General features: G+C 36.9%; 3 protein-coding genes across 3 annotated transcripts; 1 reads left to right on the plus strand and 2 right to left on the minus strand.

Annotated features, from left to right (window-relative positions):
- The first annotated feature begins 577 nt into the window (after positions 1 to 577).
- Positions 578 to 6305, plus strand: LOC140786455 (uncharacterized). Its single transcript, XM_073134903.1, has 4 exons — positions 578 to 861; positions 1832 to 1984; positions 5190 to 5365; positions 5720 to 6305. The coding sequence occupies exons 1-4, from the start codon at positions 709 to 711 to the stop codon at positions 5814 to 5816; spliced, it is 579 nt and encodes a 192-aa protein (XP_072991004.1). The 5' UTR covers positions 578 to 708; the 3' UTR covers positions 5817 to 6305.
- Positions 6306 to 7020: 715 nt separating this feature from the next.
- On the minus strand, positions 7021 to 9452 carry LOC140785631 (uncharacterized). Its single transcript, XM_073133568.1, has 2 exons — positions 9249 to 9452; positions 7021 to 7734 (listed from the first exon to the last, which is right to left on the minus strand). Exons 1-2 carry the CDS (start codon positions 9322 to 9324, stop codon positions 7154 to 7156), a joined length of 657 nt encoding a protein of 218 aa, XP_072989669.1. The 5' UTR covers positions 9325 to 9452; the 3' UTR covers positions 7021 to 7153.
- A 6344-nt stretch (positions 9453 to 15796) lies between these two features.
- On the minus strand, positions 15797 to 19037 carry LOC140787501 (mechanosensitive ion channel protein 10-like). The gene is made up of 5 exons (XM_073136447.1): positions 17542 to 19037; positions 17323 to 17446; positions 16880 to 17173; positions 16594 to 16796; positions 15797 to 16347 (listed from the first exon to the last, which is right to left on the minus strand). The coding sequence occupies exons 1-5, from the start codon at positions 18849 to 18851 to the stop codon at positions 16071 to 16073; spliced, it is 2208 nt and encodes a 735-aa protein (XP_072992548.1). The 5' UTR covers positions 18852 to 19037; the 3' UTR covers positions 15797 to 16070.
- Between the last annotated feature and the right edge of the window lie 1639 nt (positions 19038 to 20676).

Below are 20676 nucleotides of genomic sequence, written 5' to 3' on the forward strand. Positions count from 1 at the left end.
TTGCCATCTGCTTTACTTTGGTGCTAATAGGGAGGTTGCGGTTTCTTTTCTTCTTCTTTTTTTTCACCCCGATTGGAAGTTGTTGCAATACTGCATCTTTTTGATGCTTCATGACTTGCTCAAAATCAGGGAAATGAGAGAAATCATCGTTTCAGATGATGAGCTATTAGATATTTTTCTCCTTGTTTTTTTTCTAATACTCTTTATTCACCTATTGCTTCTACATGGATGCCCTTCTAATTTTTCTTTTCAATAACGATGATGAAATAACAACAGTGCCCTTGTTGAGAGCAATATATGCAAGAAAAGAGGGGGGTTTTAATCTTTTAAAAATTTAATGGATTTAAATTTTAGCTGTTGGTTAACTTTTCATTAGTATCTATAAAATAAGAGTTTTAAAGAGTATTCATACAAAAAGCAAGTGTTTTGGAACAAATATTATAAGGGGTATACACTTATTTTAAGGATGGTAATCAGTGCTTTTCAAATTATGGACTCACACGGGTTATCGGATCCGGGTAGCCCCAACACTGCAACCGAATCTATTAAAAGATTCATAAGATGCTGCCACTCATCCATTCTCTCTTCCACTTCCTCTTCCTCTTCCTCCACCGTTTTACTACCAATACGAGCCAGTTCTTATGTAAAGCAATAACTCTCTCTCTCTCTCTCTCTCTCTCTCTCTCTCTCTCTCTCTCTCTCTCTTTGATGATGGCTTCTCGCCCTGGCAATGGAGGTGTCGAAGAAGGAAACGAGCCGGCCACCTTAGACGAGCTCTACAACATAAACGTCGTGCCCTCCGAACTCTTCTTCAAGTTTCGCAAGGAGATGGAGGGTTTCCGCCTCGGCGTCAATCTCGAGGTCGCCATCTCCCCTTGTACTCTCTCTCTCTCTCTCCCGCAATCAAATTTGATGTTGATTTCGAGTTTATTTGAGGTCTATTAATGATCGTTTGGGGGAATTCCTTTGGGTCGGGAAATTCCGACGAAAAAGTTCATCTTTTGATTGGAAGATGGGAGTCTTCTCCTAATATTTGTGGTTCTGATGAAAACTTTTCACGATTTTTTAATACTAGAAAATTTTATGTAATGCATTGAGGATCAGGATTTTCCATATGGAAAATTAAAGAAGATGGAGATGTCCACACAGACTGAAAAATTCCATACTCCTTTCCATGTCAAGTCATTTTTGTTATCGCCCTAAATGTTAATAATCCGGTTCTGGAGGAATCACTGAATAGTGGGCATCTTTCATTTCTTCTCTTTTATTTTTGTTTTTATCTCATCGCAGTTGCTATCTCTGTATGGTTCGGATTTTAGTACCCAATTCTCTATTTTGATGATTTGATCCCAATTTTTTTTTTTTTTTTTTGAACTAGCTGGTAAAGGTCTTGTTGGGGAAAGCATCTAAGTTTCAATATTTTGGTTCTGGAATTTGACAGGAAGTAGTTCTACTATTTTAACAATCATCTTTCTCAACTTGTTAAATGCATGAAGTGCATTTCATGTTAAATCTTAATAGTTATAGATTCCATTCCAAGAAGAAAGAAAATACAAGATTTATCTGTATTTTCTTCTTACTTACTGACCACATCAAAGTAGTGGGCGATAAACTTTCTTATAAAAGTCTTAACCTCTTTTACTTAATGCATTTCCAGTAGTCAAGTAATTAGTCCTACTTATATAATATTGTCTAACTTTGCCACTTCTTATAACTTGTTTCTTCCTTAATTAAATTTTAAACCAAGCATTGTCGGTGAGTCACTGGCTAATTATGAAGGTAAAACTGTTCATGGTGCTGGGCAATAATATGTATTTTTTTTCCTTCCCAGTTCTTTAATTTTGAGAGTAATGAATTTGAGGCAAAGATGGTTCTGAAGCCATTGGCTCTTGATCGGAGGTGGAAGTTCGTATACAAGCCCATACAAGGCGATGTACAGTTGCTTTCAAAGAAGATCCCTCTAACTAAATATCTGAATCTCCAGGTTTTATCACATTTCCCTTTGGTTATTTCTCAGAGTTCCTGCAGCATAATGCCTTAAAACCTGTATCTAAGAAGGTTTTCGATGATGATCTTCTCTACGAACTCAAAATGCATATCCTTTCGTGTAAAATTTGATAGGGGTAGTGGTAAATTTCATCGAATATCATCGGTGTTATCTATCATCTTTCTGCTTCTTGTCAAATGTAACGTGCCCCACTGGGATATTATACTACAACATATACACCATATTCAATTACATATGTTAGCTAATGGATATTGAGGAAAAGAGCAACTTATGCTGTATAAAACATTTTTTCTGATTTTTTTTTTTAAATCTATCATGAACTATTGCATTTCTACTTGATCAGAAAATTTTCCAAGTCTCAGAAGCTATTACCCATCTATTCCTAGGGTTTGATCAACTTTAATGGAAATGTAATTTTTGTTTCATCAGTTGACTGGTGAAAGAACAAGGGTGAAATTTGTGCTTTTTGTATGAGCCTTAACTTATGGAAAGTCAAGCTAAATAGAAAGACTTGTCCAATCTTCTGTTTTCTTGTACCCTATTGATTCTTTATACCTGTCACTCTTTATTTTTTCTTACGCTGAACTTAGTCCTTCCAGAGTCATTCATGGCCTTAAAATCCTCTGTTTCTTCGATTTTGGGTTTTTAAATCCTCTTACAGGTACAATATATAACTCAGATCATCAAGAAAATATCATTTTTGAAGCTCAATTTTGCAGATTTAGCAAACTAAATATCACTTCATAGGCATTTTAGTCAATAGAAAAGATGTGAATCCTTATAATTTCCCTATTTTAGAAGAAAGAAAAAAATGATACCTCAGAAGTAACTATCTAGTTATACACTAAAAGTCCTTGAGTTTTTAAGACATCAAGTCTCAGGGTATAAACTTAAGTTAGCCCTAAAATAAGTCCTATAGCCTCAAAACATGGTTAATTGGTACTAAAGACTGTTTGGATCAGACATCTTGAATGAAGAGGTTTATTAGCTTGTCCCTGTTAATGAGGTAGACCTTGTTCATACATTCAATTAAACTTGAATTTTCACTCTGTCATAAACAATTAGACATATATACTTTTAGTTCTATACACACACACACACACATTTGAGACAATTTTATCAATAGAGTGTGTCACTTAATCAATATGTTGAAGCATTTATAATAAGCTTACTCTACATATAAAGGGTTTGACGATGGAGTGGCCTCCTAGTTTCTGTAGTCATTCTTTTACCCACCAAGCGAGTGCATACAATGCATAGCTTGCTGCTCTGGTACCCTTAAGTTGGAACTTATATGCAATCTAATGATAAGTAATATGTATAATGCATTACAGGTTTACCCCCAACTTATAATAAATAACTGCTTTTTCTAATTTTTCTACTTACACCACTTATCTGTCTCAATATTATCATATCAGGTGGTCATTTTCTTGAATATGCTGTTTGACAACTGGCTAACATTCAATAGATTTAAGCATTGCTAGTTTCATAACTCTACTTGGTATATCTAAACCCCCAAAGCAATATTGAGAATCTTCAAATATAATGTATAATTTTGTTTACATATGGGGATTGCCATGCCAATGAGGGCATGGCACTCGGCATGAGTTGTGCCAGTGGCATAATCCCGTGCCAAACTGGTACGTCCTTGTGTTGACTTGTGCTGCTCGGCATGATTCTTTCTTTTATATTTTAAATTTTAAAAACTTTTATGGGAGCGTACAAATAATAGATCTAACTCAATTTAAAATTAATATGTCAAATTCATTCAAAACTTGGGATAAAATTGATATATAAAAAGATTAGATATACATTCAACTATGTTTTGGTTTTAATTTTTAAAATTTTGTCAATTAACGAATGCATTCAATTATATTATGCAATGAATTATTTTTCTACTTGACTATTATTGTATCTTTAATAAAATAGGTCATTCACAATATTATTTAAGGATAAAAAACTCTAATGTAGACTTTAATACATATACTCAAACCAAAAACTAAAACTTATCGTGTTGAAGACACCAAAAATATCTCTAGATACCCGAAAAAATTTATTATAGGTCTGCCAAGGGCATGTGTGTGCCAATGTCACGCATGGGCCGAAGATCAGCATGGCCATCCTTGTACTTACCCACTTTTTTCACACAATTTTTAAGCCTCTCCTTTGCTGTTCTCTTTGGGATGTTTTATATTTTTCTTGTGACAGTGAACTCAATAATGCTGATATGATTTGTTAAAAAAGATAAAATAACAAGGTGAGGTTTGTTCCTTTTGTAGGAAGCCCTAGGCTTAACATAGTATAAGTGAAATTCCATTATTTCAGTTCAGTAGCTTTGGTAGTGTAATATTTCTGTAGGAAATGTTGAAGTGCTTCTATATAAGATGCACTGCCATCTTGGAGGAGGGTCATGGTTCTTTAATTTTTGGATTTTGTTTCTTGGTAATGTATAAACACAGATCCCGCATAGGGCAAGGCCTTAATGTTGTTTATAAGGCCTTAGATGCTGAAGTTTTTTTTTTAAAACTTGTTTTAACCTACATGTGATGGGGTGATTTAGATGTAGCAATGTAGCATGCAAAAGCATCTTGCAGCAATAGGTAATCAACTGCACAGCAAAGATGTTCTCATTTTTAGTTCCTTTGGAAATGGAAATAGTGAGGATATTCTATCCTGAGCTTGTTTCTTTGACCAGGGACAAGGACAAATTTATGGGCCACTGTGGATAAAAGCAGTCCCACCTTTTGGTGGAACTATTTATCTCAGAAGAATGGAACAAAAAAACACAATTAGTACAACCATAGGAATAAACTGGGGATTAAGTTACTTCATCCAATCACAATTGGTACAACAATTTATATTTTCAGTTGAAGTCCTCAGATCCTCTATGGTTTTGTGAATATGACATCTTTCCAGACTGCAGCAGGTCAATTTGGAATAGGTAGACCATGCAGGACCCAGTATCTTGTTACTTCTCCTTGCATCAATCTCTTGCAAAGGGACAAGATGTAACAAGATGTAGGATATTGCTCCCAAGACAAAATGAAACATAGCCTTTAACATTAGCATTTATGCATGTTATACTGCTTTTTCGTTGTTGTGGTCTTGTAATTTGTAAATAAGCTTTCTTGATGAGAAAATGCTCCTACAGATCTGTACTTAATTAATGCTGTATTGACAGGTTGGCATAGGCCACAGTTTTCGTTTAAATGCAATTGGATGGAAGTGGAAGCTTTCTACGTGCTTGGGTGGTGATGGTGTCTCTCAGATCAGAAACAAAACATCACTTGGCTTATTTCCAGGATTTGATTTGAGGATCGGTTGGAAGGCTGAATACATACTTCCTGAGATTCATGGGTAAGGCCTAGTTGCATTATCAAAAGACATGGGATATATTCAGTTAGAAGGATGATTCATGCACTGAAAATTTCTGTTGTGTATAACTGTTTATTACTTTGGTTGAATCATTTCTACTATGAAAGTTCTTCAACTGCATGATTTTGCTTCTGTACCCACTCGCCTTTAGGCCAATGCAATACATAAGAATTTTAAGAGCACATATCACTGTTAAATCGTTCTGAGACCATAATTAAACTTCTCACCGTGATTTTACTGAGGTCTGAAATTTATTATCTCATGCCGGTCATATAATTTTCTGTGTTAATTTTGTTTTCTCATTATGTCTCTATTATGGGGCATGCATTTTTGCAGGGCTGTGGGAACTGGAGAACCCATCTTCTGCATGAACTATGGACGCTTGCATGCATCAATAGATCGGGTGGAAGCGATTTTAACTCATGCATCTTGACTTCTATTCCGAGTTTAACATACCAAATTGTTTGGAGGTTTCGGTTTTTTTGAAAAATATAACCCAGTTCTAAGGGAACAATGGAAGATGCTTATCATTGTTAAGATCAGAAAGTGAGCATGGGAGGTAGGTTGGATAATTTTGCGGCCAGTGCTCTATCTTTTAAAGGCAAGTTGCTGATCCATAGGGAGTTGTATTACAGTTTGAGTCATCATCACTAAGCTTATTAAAACAGTTAAATTAAAGGATCCTGAGCTTACTTTTCCTTTCATGCCTAGAAAAGGCAACTTTATTTTGTGTGGCTTCTGTCTTCTCATTTTTATGAATTCATCTGTATCTTTTCCTGTAATATGACTCCATCATCAGAGTCCAGAATTTCCATTAAATTGGTTGGTTGTAAGCCTGTAAGTGCCATTATGTAAGCTGCCGGTACATGGATAATTTGTTCCTCGCCCAAAGATCTTATATAGATTATATAGAATTGTGTAATAGTTGCATGAGTATTATTTAAAGCATTATTTCTTATCACCTATGGCACACTATTGAGGTTGTGTTTGTCCATAGTTTATTGCCATGGGTTATGAAGCCTTTCTAGTGTATCTCACTACCAAAATGCATTGTTGGGTTCTTTGTTACAACTCTTTATCTTGCTTATCTCACCTCCGCTTGGAAGTTGCCATTTTGTCTAATTGTTTTCATCTCTATTCAGAAATATGCATCCCATCAGCTGATATATTCAGTTGTGAAACCGCTGGTAGCATTCTCTTTTATTCCGTTTTTACCTTTTGCAACTTCAAAATTTGGGAACCTACAAGGCAGTAATTTTTCATCAACAAAAATAAAACAAAGATGGCCAGTCTTCCATGCCTTAAAAATCTATTCTGAAAGATTTAAACAAAGTCTAAAGTAAGCCTAATTATATGGAGCTTATTTACAGAAGTAGTTGCGTTGGTTCACGATCTTTATTTGATGATTGGATAGTGATAGCCTTCTTAGTTTACAACTATTCTGGGCATAGTTTGCATCCAGGTTTATGTTTTTTTTTCTACATTATAACTTCAAGCTTTAACTGGAATTATTATACCAGTCCATGAAAATCTTCAGTGTTAAGTCTAATACGTTTTTCTAGCTCCATATTTGATCTCTGGCCATATCTGCTAAGGTGTCTGGATTGGTATTTCATTACAACTTGATGCAGACATGCTTTGAATCAATTGGACTTCCATCAAATGCTAAGATATAATGCTGGAAAACAAGACTGATACAGTGCCCAAGCTTCATGAATGAGAAAAAGAATAGCAAACAAATAATGTCTTCCTTGCAGTACAGATAGGCAATCACAAGATGAAAGCATAAGCTACGGCAGATATGAGACATGCAACCATCGGCCACAGGCCAGCACTATGTGTGCTGACACCACTGCAGTCATCGTTATTGCCACTAAAGCATCCTGGACCAGCGGACTTGGCCATTCCTCCTCCGTCCACGAGGAAGCTGCTATTCGTCTTCCCATTGCTGAACAAAACACACCAGAAATACGGCGATCCACCGTCTGTGCCACTGACAGCTGCTCCAACCTCAGTGTGGTTCTTGCTGTATATAATCTCCAGGCTTCTGGCATTCTTGATCAAGATGTCGAAGGCCTGTTCAGGAGGGACATACTTGGTCTGGCAACCGAGCAACCTCCCGGTGATTGGGGTGAGGCTCTGTGCCTGTACACCGCAGTTGGGGGCGAATGTCTCAGCGAAGCTAGAGTCTGGGGGCTTTTTGTTGTCTCCCACCTCACCGCACTGTCCCTGGTAGGCTTTGATGTACTCCAATGCAAAGCAACCGAGGCCTTGGTTATCGAAAAGAGTAGATGATTTGTGTGCAGTCCTGTTGCTGTTGATCAGCTGGACAAGCTGGTCAGCAGGATTGTCTGCAAAGGAAGAAACCATTGAGAGTGTAGAAATCAAAGAGTTCAGCATATTAGGGCTCAGGATCTTGAATCTTGGAAGGTTAGTTTAGTGATTAGCTACCAAATTGAAGAGCTAGTACTTGTTCGTAGTTCATACTATAAATTCCTGCTAGTTTTAGACGTAATTCTACACCACAGGAATGTCATGCTGCACAATTTTTAGATTTACATTTGAAGGATTGTTTAAGAGAAGTTGTGAAGCAACAGGCCTATGTGCAGAGAATATCCAATACTCCAAAGAAACCCTGTTTATAGCAGACGAGGTAAAACTTATATTACAAACAGCTGATAGAACTTCTTATGATACAAGTTTTTATGCGGATCCATCAGTGAAAATAACAGCACCAGGAATTAATACATGTTGGGAAAAAGGGCCTCAAAAACATAATCAAGCATAGAAGCGATGCTTTTTCATTTCATAAGCCCACGATAATGTTACGGAACTCGACTCTTGCTGTATGTACAACAAATATCTCAATTCTTGTAAGAGGATAGGATCACAGAACAGTTTATATTCCAAAGTGAAACCTCTTTCTAGCCTAGCCCAAAGATCTGTTGCTTTCAAAGAGGTAGCTTTCCCTGTCTCCAGCCAATTAATATCTTAATTAGTGAAAAGATAAAAGGGAGATTTGAATGCCTGTCAGAGAGGAATCTGATATCCCAACAAAAAATGGCGATAACCAAAATAAGTTGCTTAATTGGGATTGGTAAACTATGGTAGTTCATCAGGAAGAATCCTCCAAGACCAAAGCTCCATTATCTTCAAACTCATTGCTAATCTGGTGTTGCTCTCTCAATCAAACCTCCCCAACTTTCTATTTGCATTTAGTTGTTGTTTCTCCAAATCAATGCTATTCGGCAACATTTCCACATAATATCCAGAAATTACATGTGACCAACTAATCTCTTCTTTGAATCTTCAAATTCCCAACAGATTTAACCTCAGATCTAAATCACAATAGAGTAATATCCCAATGATAGCTCAGACTTGAAGAGTCATTATAACAAACATTCTACGTTATGAATCTCTATCATAAAATGGACTCATGCTTGCTATCATCTAATTCCACTTCAATGTAGCTCAAGACTCAAATAAAAAATAACCAGATCTTCCCTATCCAGATCCAAAATTGCGCCCCAAATCAAATATTTCTCGCTTCCAGGAAAGCTCGACCACCAACAAAGACTACTCAATGCCGTCTTCTCAATCACCCATTACATCCACCAAAGTACCAAATCCCACTCCCAAAGGAAGCGACCACAGCACTCCATCATTTAAGCCAGAACAGGAAAAATTAGATATTTAAGCCAAGTTCCACCAACAAATCTAGGAATGGCAAGTAGAAGTTACTAACCGTAGCAGCATCGGAGCAAGATCAAAATAAAATAAAAGATGGCAACTTTGGCATTATGAGCACATATTAGAGAGTTAATTGCATGAACATAATGCAACAAGAACTCGAGAGAGCGTTTACTTTTGCTGTCGGCGGCCGAAGCTGGGGAGAGGAAGAAGAAGAGGAGGGCAGAGGCGAGAAGCCAAGCAGATGTCATCTCTATTTGGATCAAAGGTGGTGCCTTTGGTTTCGTAGTGTTTGCTCGCTATATCTTTTTTAAGCTTTGGTTTGCTCTCCTTTCCCTTTCTTGGTGTATTACCAAAAATGCCCCTGCCGACTATTAGGTTGCTGCTCTACTGGTGGTGGGCTTGGATGGAAAAACGCAAATAATCTGCAAAGAGAGTTTGTCTGGTCTTTGATTACTATCAATCAGAAAGATATTTTGCTATTTTAAGCATGTTTGAAAGAATGCCCACGTGGCTCCATCACAAGACCTACAAGTTTGAAATGGGAAGGCAGGAGAGAAATTAATATTTATAGAGCAAGAATTATTATCAATAGAGTAACTCTTTTTAGGATATTTTTTCCAATAATATAAAATATTTTAGATTTTGTTCTAGATTTTTGGGTTGGTGATTGTTCTTTAAATTCATCAAAATTTGAATTAATTTTTATACTACGAATTTTATAATAGTCTAAACTGTATAAATATGATTCATTCTTCAATGTATATTTATATCCGCAGAGACTATCCAAATTTAAAATTTAAGACGGATAAACAAGTTAACAGTCTACGGATGTAACCATAACTTTAATTATGGCACTAATCACGTGAGATGAGATGTTTAGTAGTAGAGACTACCTACTGCCAAATATAAAAAGGAAGTCCAATTTGGCAGACATTGCATGTGTTAAAGAATTATTATTATTATTATTATTATTATTTGTTAATTCTATCATTTGCAACTAACAACTGTTATCAATTGCAAACTAAGATGTCATTAAATTTCATACACTGCTTAATGTTTTTTTTAACGATTTCTTGTATAAGAACTCTCTAAATAGCACGTTTTGATGATTTAATAAAAAATAATAAAAGGGGCTAAATTAAAAATTCGTAGAGCATCTCCTATTAGAAAATATATATATCAAAGTTGGTCTGTAGCATTAACTTAACGGTTTGACTCTATTGATAGCTTGATGGTGTAGTTAACTTAGAAGAGGAATTCAGTAGCGCGACGACTTATAGCAGAAAATAAAACCTTCGTCCGAATCAATAAAGGTACCAGCAATGTGACTAGGTAACCTTTAGTAACTACTGCACATTGACTTAGTTTTCAAATAGAGAGTTTAAATTTCAAATTGTTTTCAAAATTTTGGTGGAGAGTGGCGGGCCATTTAGGTTGGATTTGGGTCTTGGGCTGGGCTAAGGTAGGGCTAGGATACCGAGCTTGAGTCTAATTAGAGGGCCTGGTCGGCCCAGAACTATTAGGCTTCGCTTAGATTCGTTCAAATATAAAAATATAATTCATACAACATGAGCTCTTTTAACCATCCTTTACGTATGTCAACCTCTCCACCAATGATCTACAAATAACCAACTACCAGTCAGTGATAAGTGATTGAGGTCCATGACCAGGAAGGTTGTGGGTTTGAGAGCATATGTGTTGTTGACTATGACTTCTATGTAGATAAATTAGTCTAGTTGTACAACCTTTTATCTGAAATATAATGAACTCAAATATCTTATATGTTAGAAAAAGCTTCCTAATCTAGTCTATGAATATCTTACTGAGTTTATAATTATTTTCTAAAAAATCAGTAAATTATAAGTTATCTCATTGGATTATAGCTAAAATTAAACTGCCTCTTAAACTTTCATCTGTACATTATGTAGTCCATCACAACATGATGGAGAAGGTATTGAAAAATTCAAAAAACCCTCTTGGGGGATGGGATTTCCTTTTCCCCACTATGATTTTATTTATATTGCCATATGCTTCCATTAATATTTACTCACCATTAATCAATTTGGCATCCTTCAAACTTGCAACAAGATGTCATTCTCCTTCTATCCTCCTGCTACACAAGCCCAAGCCTCTAATCCTATTTAGCATGATCATCTAATGACAAATATCTCAATTATCTAAAAACTTAGGCACAAGATTTATGGTTTGCTCGTACCATAAGATAATTAATTACAAGGATATTATAATAATTTAATAGCTTCATTAACGGTTATTTTATTTAGCTTTTTTATATTAGTTCAGATCAGAGGGGAGGGACTGCACCATTGAAAGCAAAACTATCTTCTTTTTGTATTTTAGAAAACCATTTTTTTGATACTAATCCACAGCAAATTACCTATTCCATTCCCTAAACTAGGTAAATATATTTATGTTTATACTTCCTTTTTATTAGTATTTAAAAGTTATAGTTTTGAAAGCATCATCTTTGCATTTTAGATAGAGAAATTTCTTTGAAGGATAGAGAATCTACAATGCTTCAAGTTGAGCATCTCTGGAATCTCCACAACCAAATTGAATCCTAACAGTCCAGTAATTCTGATATAGATATCACACCTCAAAGACCAAGAGGAATCTAACTATGTAATCTTACAGAGGAAAAAGAAAAAGAAAACAAAAAGAATGATAAAGTAGAGTAATATATTACTCTACACTGTTCCATTTCTACAAAGTGCGTATTAACCAATCAACTTTTAAAAATTAGTCCAGATTTTTAGCCAGAAACAAGTAAAGAATTCAAGAGAAAAGAAAAAAAAATCCAGTTTTGAGGAAAACCCAAATCCCCAAATCCGCCGATCACGTCAATGGAGCATCGGAGGAAGCATCGCTTCTTCTATCGCCCCTCTCCAGCCTCCCCAACTGCCGTCTTTTATAGACCAAGAAACCCCCGAAAGCCACCTGCATGATTAGGGCGACGCCGACGAAAGCCAACCCGACTGTCTCCCCCGAATTGAGCCTCCTCTTGCCGGCGGCCGGCGGAGGGGAGACGCCTTCATGATGCCGGGGCGAAGGCCGCGGAGAAGGAGATGGAGAGGGCGAAGGAGAGGGAGAGGGCGAGGGAGAGGGAGAGGGAGAGGGAGAAGGCGAAAGCGAAAGCGAAAGCGAAGGGGAAGGGGATGGCGAAGGAGAAGGAGAAGAGTGAAAGGAGGCGGCTGCGGCTGCGGCTGCGGCTGCGGTAGCGAAGAGGAGGGAGAAGGCGATGGCTAGGGCTAGCGATTGTGGATCGAATGAGGAGTTAGGGTTAGGGTTTCCGGCCATGATACGGTGGCGGAGATCCGCATAGAAATTAGAAAGAGAGAAAAGAGAGGCTGTGGAGGTCTTTCTGATTTCGATCTTTGAACAGGTATGCAAAGAGTGGGGTTTAGCTGTCTGCTTCTATGCAGGGAAACAACGGGCTGGATTGAATGTCTCAAAACCTTTTTTTTTTTCTTTTTGGCTCAACTGACATCTTAATATTATTATTATAAAATTATTATTTTTTAACAAAAAAACTTCCATTGATATATTTTTGATCAAATAATACTTACTTATACACAAGAGATAGTTTTGTAGTAAGTATTACTCAAAAACTCTTTTAGTTCTATATTTAAATCCTGCCATCTAGGATAATTTAAAAAGCAAAAGGATCACACTAATATTATCAATGTGCTGACAACTCCGTTCCAAGAAAATTATAAAATTAGGTGTATCTATAATTTTACTCATATTTTATTATTTAACTATAAAATATAATAATTAACTTAAATAAGTTTATATAATAATTTGTGTTTTGTTACTAACTATGAGCAAGTATGTTAATTGTTCTAAAATTTAGGCTTTTAAAACGTGCATAACTTTATTACGCCTTTTACCTGTGATAATATACATAAGTAAGTATTTAGTTATAAAATATATTTTATGGAATCCTAATTTATCCACCCACCCTTTTTTATTATTAATTTTGCACGAGAGCAAGTAGTAGTAATAAAGTGTTAAAGTTTAATTACATTTTTACCTCTAAATATAATTAAGTATCACATTGGATCCTTTATAAAATATAATTGTACAAATTTAGTTTGGGAGCTTATATAACGTTATGATCTTTATTCTTCTAAAGGGTAGCATTGGGTTAAATTGAGACTTTTGTCTTAAAAACTCGTAATATATTTTAAATTACACTTTCTCAAATTTTACGTTTTCATTTCAAATTCTCTTATTTTACTATTTTTTTAAACTAATTTGCCCTCTCCTTATCTTTTAAAAGTTTTTAACAATTTTATTTTTTATTTATTAAAATATAAAGAAATTATAAGACATTCTTATTCATATACAAAATATAGAGTAATTTAGAAAAAGAACTCTCTTTATTAGGAGAGATTAGATGTGAGGAAATAACTGTGACAAATTTTTGAGTTTTTTATCCTCGTCCCTATCCTCATTCTTATTATCTTTTTTCTAGGATCTTTTCTGTTATGAATTTTGATAAACATTATTGTATATGTGTTATAAAACTTATTTAATTTTCTATAACTTCATCTTTAATGAGTATCTTTAAATTCGACACTTTCAAAGATTTAAAATTTAAAATTGTCAATTTGAATAATAAGATTATCTTTTTCATAAGAACTTTAATCAATATTATTTTAAACTTTCAAAATGGTTGAATTTAAAGATACTCATAATATATGAAGCTGTAGATGACTAAATAAGTTTTTCGATGCATATAAAATAATGTTGATAAAAGTTGACATAAAAAATAAAACGATCAGAAGCCGACCTCCAACAATATCTCTCTACATTAATGTTGTTGTCTTGCAAGCTTCCCTCAAGCGCCATGGCCATGTCTCCCTTTGATTTGTTTTCATGTGCGTATGCGTATATATGTATATATGCTATGAACGTGTTTGTATATACTTTGAATGTTGATGTAAATGCGACGCTCCATCCTTCGCCCTCTTCCACTCCGCCGGTTCCAATTTTTTTTTTCCTCGTATGGTTTCGTAGGTCCATGAGTGTCAGACTTTAAGTGGTCTTAACGAACCTACTAGACTGTAACCCTAGTGAGCATGTATTCTTTCATGGCAAACCTATTGTAAAGCTTCAGCCTTATAGGGCTCGTTATTCCTAATATATAGTGCTAATGCTGTTTTGTCATGTATGAATGCTTATATAATACTTTAATACCTTTAGGCAAGTGTGATGCTTATGTTTAAAGTCTCCCTAATCTTTCCTTCACGCACGTACGTATATATATATATATATGACTATGGGTGTAAAAGAGCAGAGCTTGGGCGAGTTGGGCCTAGCTCAACTTGACTAGAGAGGGTTTTTTTCTTTTTTTCTAGCTTGAGCTTGACTTGACTTGAGCTCAATCGATGAGGCTCAATAGCTTGTGGGCTAGTGAAGAAGAAGGGTTTAAAGTTCAAAGACTTATGCAAGCTTGGAGCGTGAATGTCGATAGGAACTTGAAGATGGCCAATCGATGATGTCAGTGGGAGCTTGAAGCTTGGAGATGGCTAATGAAAGTTTAGAGATAGTTGATCAAAGCTTGGAGATGGTCGATTGAATCTTGAAAATGGCCAATTGAAGCTTATAGATTGAAACCACCAAATTCTAGTGGTGAATCAATGGGAGCTTGGAGATTGAAATGGGTTAAATGGTGAAGATGGAGAATTAGATATAGGTTTCGGTGGTGAAGAGGGTTTAGAGAGATGAAGATGGTCGAGCTGATGAGTTTGGAGAGATTAAAGTTGAAAACTTGGAGTAGAGTTTTTTTTTCTCTTATACATATCTTACAAACTATTGAATCTAAAATCCAACTATTCTAAACGTTTTATATATATATTCTATACGAGTCTCATCCAGCCGAGCTTGAGCAGAGCTAGGGGGTCAGCTCGATAATCTTTTTGAGCCTAATTCGTTAGCTCTGCTTGATTAGACTAAGAAAGAATAAGCTAGGTGACCGATTTAACTTAATTGTACAATTGGTCTATGAACTTTCTCTAACAAAAATAAAAGCAAAGGCACCGGTGGTAGGACGACATATGGGGCCTAAATCCAGGTCACACTTTTTTGTGAGTAGGTGAGGATTAGTCCTGGCACTCATTGAAGTTTCAATAGGATCATAAACACTGCATCTCTCGTGAATACATTCCAGATCAAGGTACCCTGAGAGCAGCTATCCTTGAAGTTTTCGTCCGTGCTCTGTTTGTTTCTACATTTACTTCTTTTGGGGCATCTACCTTTAAAAATATCTCTTATTTGATTATATTGCTAAATATCCTCTCGATTACCTTTTAAACTCTGGATAATTTAATAGATATAAATATTTCTTGGTATATACGCGGAAAAAAAGAACATTTTCTTAAGAGCTTGATTCTAGTGGAGAACAGAGCAGAAGATTAAATTTTTTTAAAGAAAAACAGAGACTATGAAAAAACTTGCATTAACCAAAGAGCATGAAGTCGTTGAGTTTCTGGCACAAAAGAACGAACTAAATTATGCCAGTTTCAAACTTATATACACAAGCAGGTGAGCCATTGGCATTTGCCGTTTCAATTTTAGTAAATCGTAAATCGCTATCATTATTTTGTGAAATGTTTGAAAGAATCCTATCCAACATAACAGTCACTTGAGGGAATATTTTCGCATATGTTTGGTCAAAAGGCAATTATGCAAGCTCACTAAAAAAACGAAGAAAAGTAGTCCTTGCAGTCCCACATTATTTGTATGGTATCACACAGTAGGAAGTGTTACAAGAAAGCAATCAAGCAAGAAATTTCAACAACCACAACAGCCATATTAGAGCAACCAACCATTATTTGTTGGCACTGCACGTTACAAGCCAACAGAAAGAGTTAAAACTCAGACCACAACGATAGAAATGAAGAATGTTGGCACATTTTGTCAGCTAAAACTCAGAAGTAATTACTTGTCCTCCCAGGGAGCTGGATAGAATTTAAGATCTTTCGCCAATTGATATAGGTAATGGAGTTGAGCCAGCATAGTTAAGTTGAACTTCCTGAGGCAGAAGGCGATAACTTATTGACAGCTCTTCAAATATCTTCTTCAGCTCAAGGACAAGATCGGACCTCCTGCTGTTCTTCTCTATGATGTTCTGAAAGTTCATAGTGTGATTAACATATAGAGCCATCTTCATCTTGTTGACATTTATAATGTCCTTCACAACAATGCTGTGATTAGGTTGCCAATGATTGGATTTTCCATCGATGTACCTGAGAGATCCAAAAACATAGTTACTCCAAAATATTAGGAAAAAAAAAATGACGGAATCAAGTGCATTTGTGCTTGTTAGTCTAATAGCAGAACTAATTAAAGAGTGTACATGTAGAAAATATACAGAAGAAACAATGAACTCAAGAGTAAAAAAAAGAAAATTGAAAATCTTGATAACATATGCCCTAGTTATATGCAGAAGTGGGAAACAAGACCCAAAGTGATGATAAATAGTTGGAACTTACGCTTTTAATTTAGATTTTAAAACCCCAATGCTCTCCACTGAGGTCGACATGTCAACAATGAACTCAATAGAATCGCCCATGTTAGGGCTTCGGTAGAAATTGCTGATTGGTTTTGTTGCTAAGACAGAATTTGGATAGTATATCTTCTCATTGTCATATCTCAGGAAAACAGTAGTCAGTATATTCATTTCTTCTACAATCATCTGCAAGAATTACAAATATATGTATATATTAGTATGTATAACTTGCAAGCACCAGCAGGAAGGTAGCAAAGCCTGAACGTTACCTGTACTCCATCAACAACACAACGATCACCAACATCAAAAGGATGCATAACAAATACAAATATGATGGCTTCAAATGTAGTCTTGCAGGTGTTTCCAAACATGAAAGCCACTACTAGTAACTGAGATGAGATAACAACAATCACTTGTGTCGTTGCAATGCCCATTAAAAGTAGTGTGATGATTATGACCACAAGAATTACTAAAACCGTCGTAAGTTTGTGTAGTTGTCTGACTGCAGTTTTAGTATCGTTTAAGGAGTGTGCAAGCGATTTGCGATCAAGGTAGGCCTTCACCTGGAAAATCAAGTACAGTACACTTATTCTTAGATGTCCTTACTAGCTTACTATCATCGAGTTCAAGTGCTTATTTGAGCTTGTCAATAGCTTAACATCTTACAATAAGAACAAGTTTAAATATTTGAGTTAAGAGAATTTTAGATTACCACCCAGTTCCTCAAGGCAGACTTCTTAATCCTTCCAGTCTCTGCAGCACCTTCAAACAGCGGAAGCAAAATGTCCACTTCCTCCTTGCTCAAAAACCTCAGAAGATCCTCCGCATCAATATATCTATATATGTCCCGGGACAAAAAGCAAACAGATCAGGAAAAGCAAATAAGAAAAAGTAGAAAAGAAGAATATGAACCATTAAAAGATCTCCTCACTTGTGATGAGGCTTCGCAACATTCTTAAAAATCCGGTAAGCCGCAGCCTTTGCTTCCCACTCGCTGTTTATCTCCTTATCTTTCTGCTCCCCACACTCCTCATCAAAATTATCGATAGTGTTTGAAATTGTCGAGAGCCCAGATGTCCTAATCACATTAATGAGCCCCCTCATCGTCCAAGCTGAAACCTTCTCCTGATTCATCTTATGAAGCTTCCCCACATCAATCACTGCCTGCTCCTCCTCTCCTTTCGCCTTCCCCTTCCCTGTGCTCCTAAAGCTCAATTGGCACATAATCTTGTCCCTTCCAATATTTTCCGCCAACTCCATCACTGGAGGTCCCGAGAGCGTCTGAAGCACATATTGATGAAAGATCGACTCTTGAATTCGATCGAAGAATGTATTCATATGAAATGAAGAAGCCAGTATCTTCATGAGTAGAGTATTCATTAACCATACCACCGACCCAATTAGAAGCGATGCCAGGAATCGCGACACATAATTGAGAATCTTCTCAGTCTTCTGAGATCTATCAACGCCTTGATCGAAGAGTAGGGACCAAGAAAGCAACACCAAACTCAACCAAATGCATGCCCTGACACTACCTCTCAATCCATACACAAAGTAGAGCACTTTCTTCTTCAAAAGGAAGTTCCTTTCTATCATAAAAACAAGAATAGTCATCAACCATTGGGTAACCAATCTCCCGCAGCATATAACAGTGACCATCAAACACCATTTCCAAATCTCTAAACCCCAGATAACAAAACCCTGCAATCTATGCACCGTCAAGCTCGCGACGAGGCACCCCATTGACACAATTAGGATGACCCACTCTATCAAACACTTAGCTTTCAACTTCCGACGCCTCTTCGTGCTCTCGGGGCAGTGCTCCTTCTTATATATCTCTTCCTCTTCCTCGTCTTCCACGTCCGCTGCCGCCGAAGGGTCCTTCGGCGTTCCATGGCAAGTTGGGTGGCCCTCCTCGACCGGAGTTGGAACTGAAGGGGGATGTGGCTCGGCAAATCTCGATTTTGGTTTCGAGATTGACTTCCTTCGAACCAGGGTTTCAGATTTCGGCGGTCTTGGAGGCTTCTTTGGGCTGGGGCTGGACTTGATGATCTCAGGGGAGTGGTGTTCTGCTCTATAAGGGGATTTAGGAAATGGGTCTTTGTAGGAATCTTCAAAAGACTCCGCCTTTGCATCGTTAATGGAATTCTTGGGAGGATTTGGAGGTGTTGCTTCCTCTCCTGAGATCATAAGCACCACTTCCACTTGCTTTCTCTCTTGAGTGTCTCTCTGGGGATCCATGGGAGCGGGAGCTGCAACAGCTGAGAAATGCTACTAGAACTTCAGAGAAATCTCAAAAACCCTAGCTTTGTTGTGAAGATGAAGAGGAGCAAAAAGAAGCCAAGTTTTGCTCTCCTGAATTTCCTGTCTTGGGAGAAGGGAAGCAGTGGGGGTGGGGGAGTGGGCGCAGTGATGCAAAAGGAGCCGTTAAATCAATTTAAAAACACGCAGCAAGGTCTAATCCGAGATGGTGAAGTGGATGTGATCCAAGTACCTAACAGCATACTGGAATATTTTCCTCTCTACATCTGGCACGTGGTATAATTCAGGTGGGTCCAGGTGTGCGACTGGTAGCAGCAAGGTCGCATGTCAGATTGTCGCTGTCGCTGTTGATTTTTTCCGACGCAAGGGGATTGTGATCAGCTTTATATTACTTCTGCATTACATAAAACAGAGGGAAATTGGGTAGACTTGCGCCCCAAAATAAAACAAGGTGAGGCTTTCCTAACCTAAACACCAGACTGGAGTGGATGATCTTTTCCATATACTACCATTAGAACTATAAATATTTCTAACACTAAAATGCTTGACTCTAAATACACTCACACCCATTTTGTACAAACATGTAAAAAAAAGAAAGAGAAAACACGAGAGAAATATCTACTAGCATAATCGATTATTTTTACTATAAAGAATATAAAATATAAGTAGAGAGATTTCACATTTCTATCATCATGAGCATTAAGACCCCGAGCTTTAAATAAGCCGAGCCGAGCTGAATTTTTTAGCTCGAAAAGTTTAATCCCGAGCTTTAAATAAGCCGAGCCGAGCTGAATTTTTTAGCTCGAAAAGTTTAATTGAGTTGAACTAAGCTTGAGTTAGCTTGCTCGAGCTCGGCTTGAAAATGTTTGATATTTAATATGTGAGAAAATATTATATATATTTATATATCAAAATAAAAGTATAAATATTATATAGCATAGTTGGTTAAAGCAACTCTTATTCTTTTTAAATATATTAAAATTAGTTATTAGATTAGCTTAATACAATACTTAGATTTTGAATCGAGCTGCCAGCCCATAAGCAGCCTAGTCGTGCTCGAGCTCGAGCTGAGCTGGGCCTAACTCGCTCAAGTTCGAATAGTTTACACCCCCTAATGGGCATACAACATTCCAATAGAAACTCTTCTTGCTTGATCCTCATTTCCAACTAAGTTTGAGAATCTTAGATTAGTAAGAAGGCCTAGTTAGAGAGCAAGTCTCAAGTTCCTCTCTTCTCAACGCCGGAAAGAGAGTACAAAAGAGAAGCCTTCTCTTATCTACCAACCCTCTTGTATTTGGATTAACCCAAACTCTCTTATGCATTCTCCCACTTAATTTAAACCGTATGAGTCAAGTGAATCCAGACCAACATAACTTACTCCATGAGTCTATTAAGCCAACCGAAATGACTACTATATTTGAATAGTGAGTTTGTGGATGCAACCCCAAGCGGATCGCCCACACCTTCTTCGCCGGTAAGTAAAGCCGACCGCCTGACATTCACGAGATTGGCTCCCATGCAACTTGTCCTATGGAGGGCTGCGCCACCACCTCCTTGGAGCTCCCTCAAAACCAACAAGTCATCGGAGTTCAGTTTCACCCAACTAGATCGATCGGAAGGCCACCGCTCGAGACTTGTGAAAGCAGAGAGGGGGAAGCCAACAGGGTGAGATTGCTACAGTCATCATCAGTTGCCAGGTGGGACACCCTACAATTGCTGACGCCCATGGCTGGACCACAGCATCGCAAAGCCATCTGAAAATATAGCATGACGAACTTGCTGCAAAAACTCCTTATTTAAAGTC

This window comes from Typha latifolia, chromosome 4, assembly GCF_019914945.1.
Source record: "Typha latifolia isolate L0001 chromosome 4, TyphaL0001v2, whole genome shotgun sequence".
Taxonomy (NCBI): domain Eukaryota; kingdom Viridiplantae; phylum Streptophyta; class Magnoliopsida; order Poales; family Typhaceae; genus Typha; species Typha latifolia.

Bases quoted from the DNA above. Each gene is read 5' to 3' on its own strand.
- LOC140786455 (XM_073134903.1), top strand. From the start codon at position 709: ATGATGGCTTCTCGCCCTGGCAATGGAGGTGTCGAAGAAGGAAACGAG. The intron at 862-1,831 runs GTCGCCATCTCC...TTTCCTTCCCAG, and splicing joins GCCTCGGCGTCAATCTCGAG to TTCTTTAATTTTGAGAGTAA. The intron at 1,985-5,189 runs GTTTTATCACAT...CTGTATTGACAG, and splicing joins CTAAATATCTGAATCTCCAG to GTTGGCATAGGCCACAGTTT.
- LOC140787501 (XM_073136447.1), bottom strand. From the start codon at position 18,851: ATGGATCCCCAGAGAGACACTCAAGAGAGAAAGCAAGTGGAAGTGGTG. The intron at 17,447-17,541 runs GTGAGGAGATCT...GGACATATATAG, and splicing joins GTTGCGAAGCCTCATCACAA to ATATATTGATGCGGAGGATC. The intron at 16,348-16,593 runs GTAAGTTCCAAC...TGGATCTCTCAG, and splicing joins TTAAAATCTAAATTAAAAGC to GTACATCGATGGAAAATCCA.
- LOC140785631 (XM_073133568.1), bottom strand. From the start codon at position 9,324: ATGACATCTGCTTGGCTTCTCGCCTCTGCCCTCCTCTTCTTCTTCCTC. The intron at 7,735-9,248 runs GTAAACGCTCTC...CTTCCTTTGCAG, and splicing joins TTCGGCCGCCGACAGCAAAA to ACAATCCTGCTGACCAGCTT.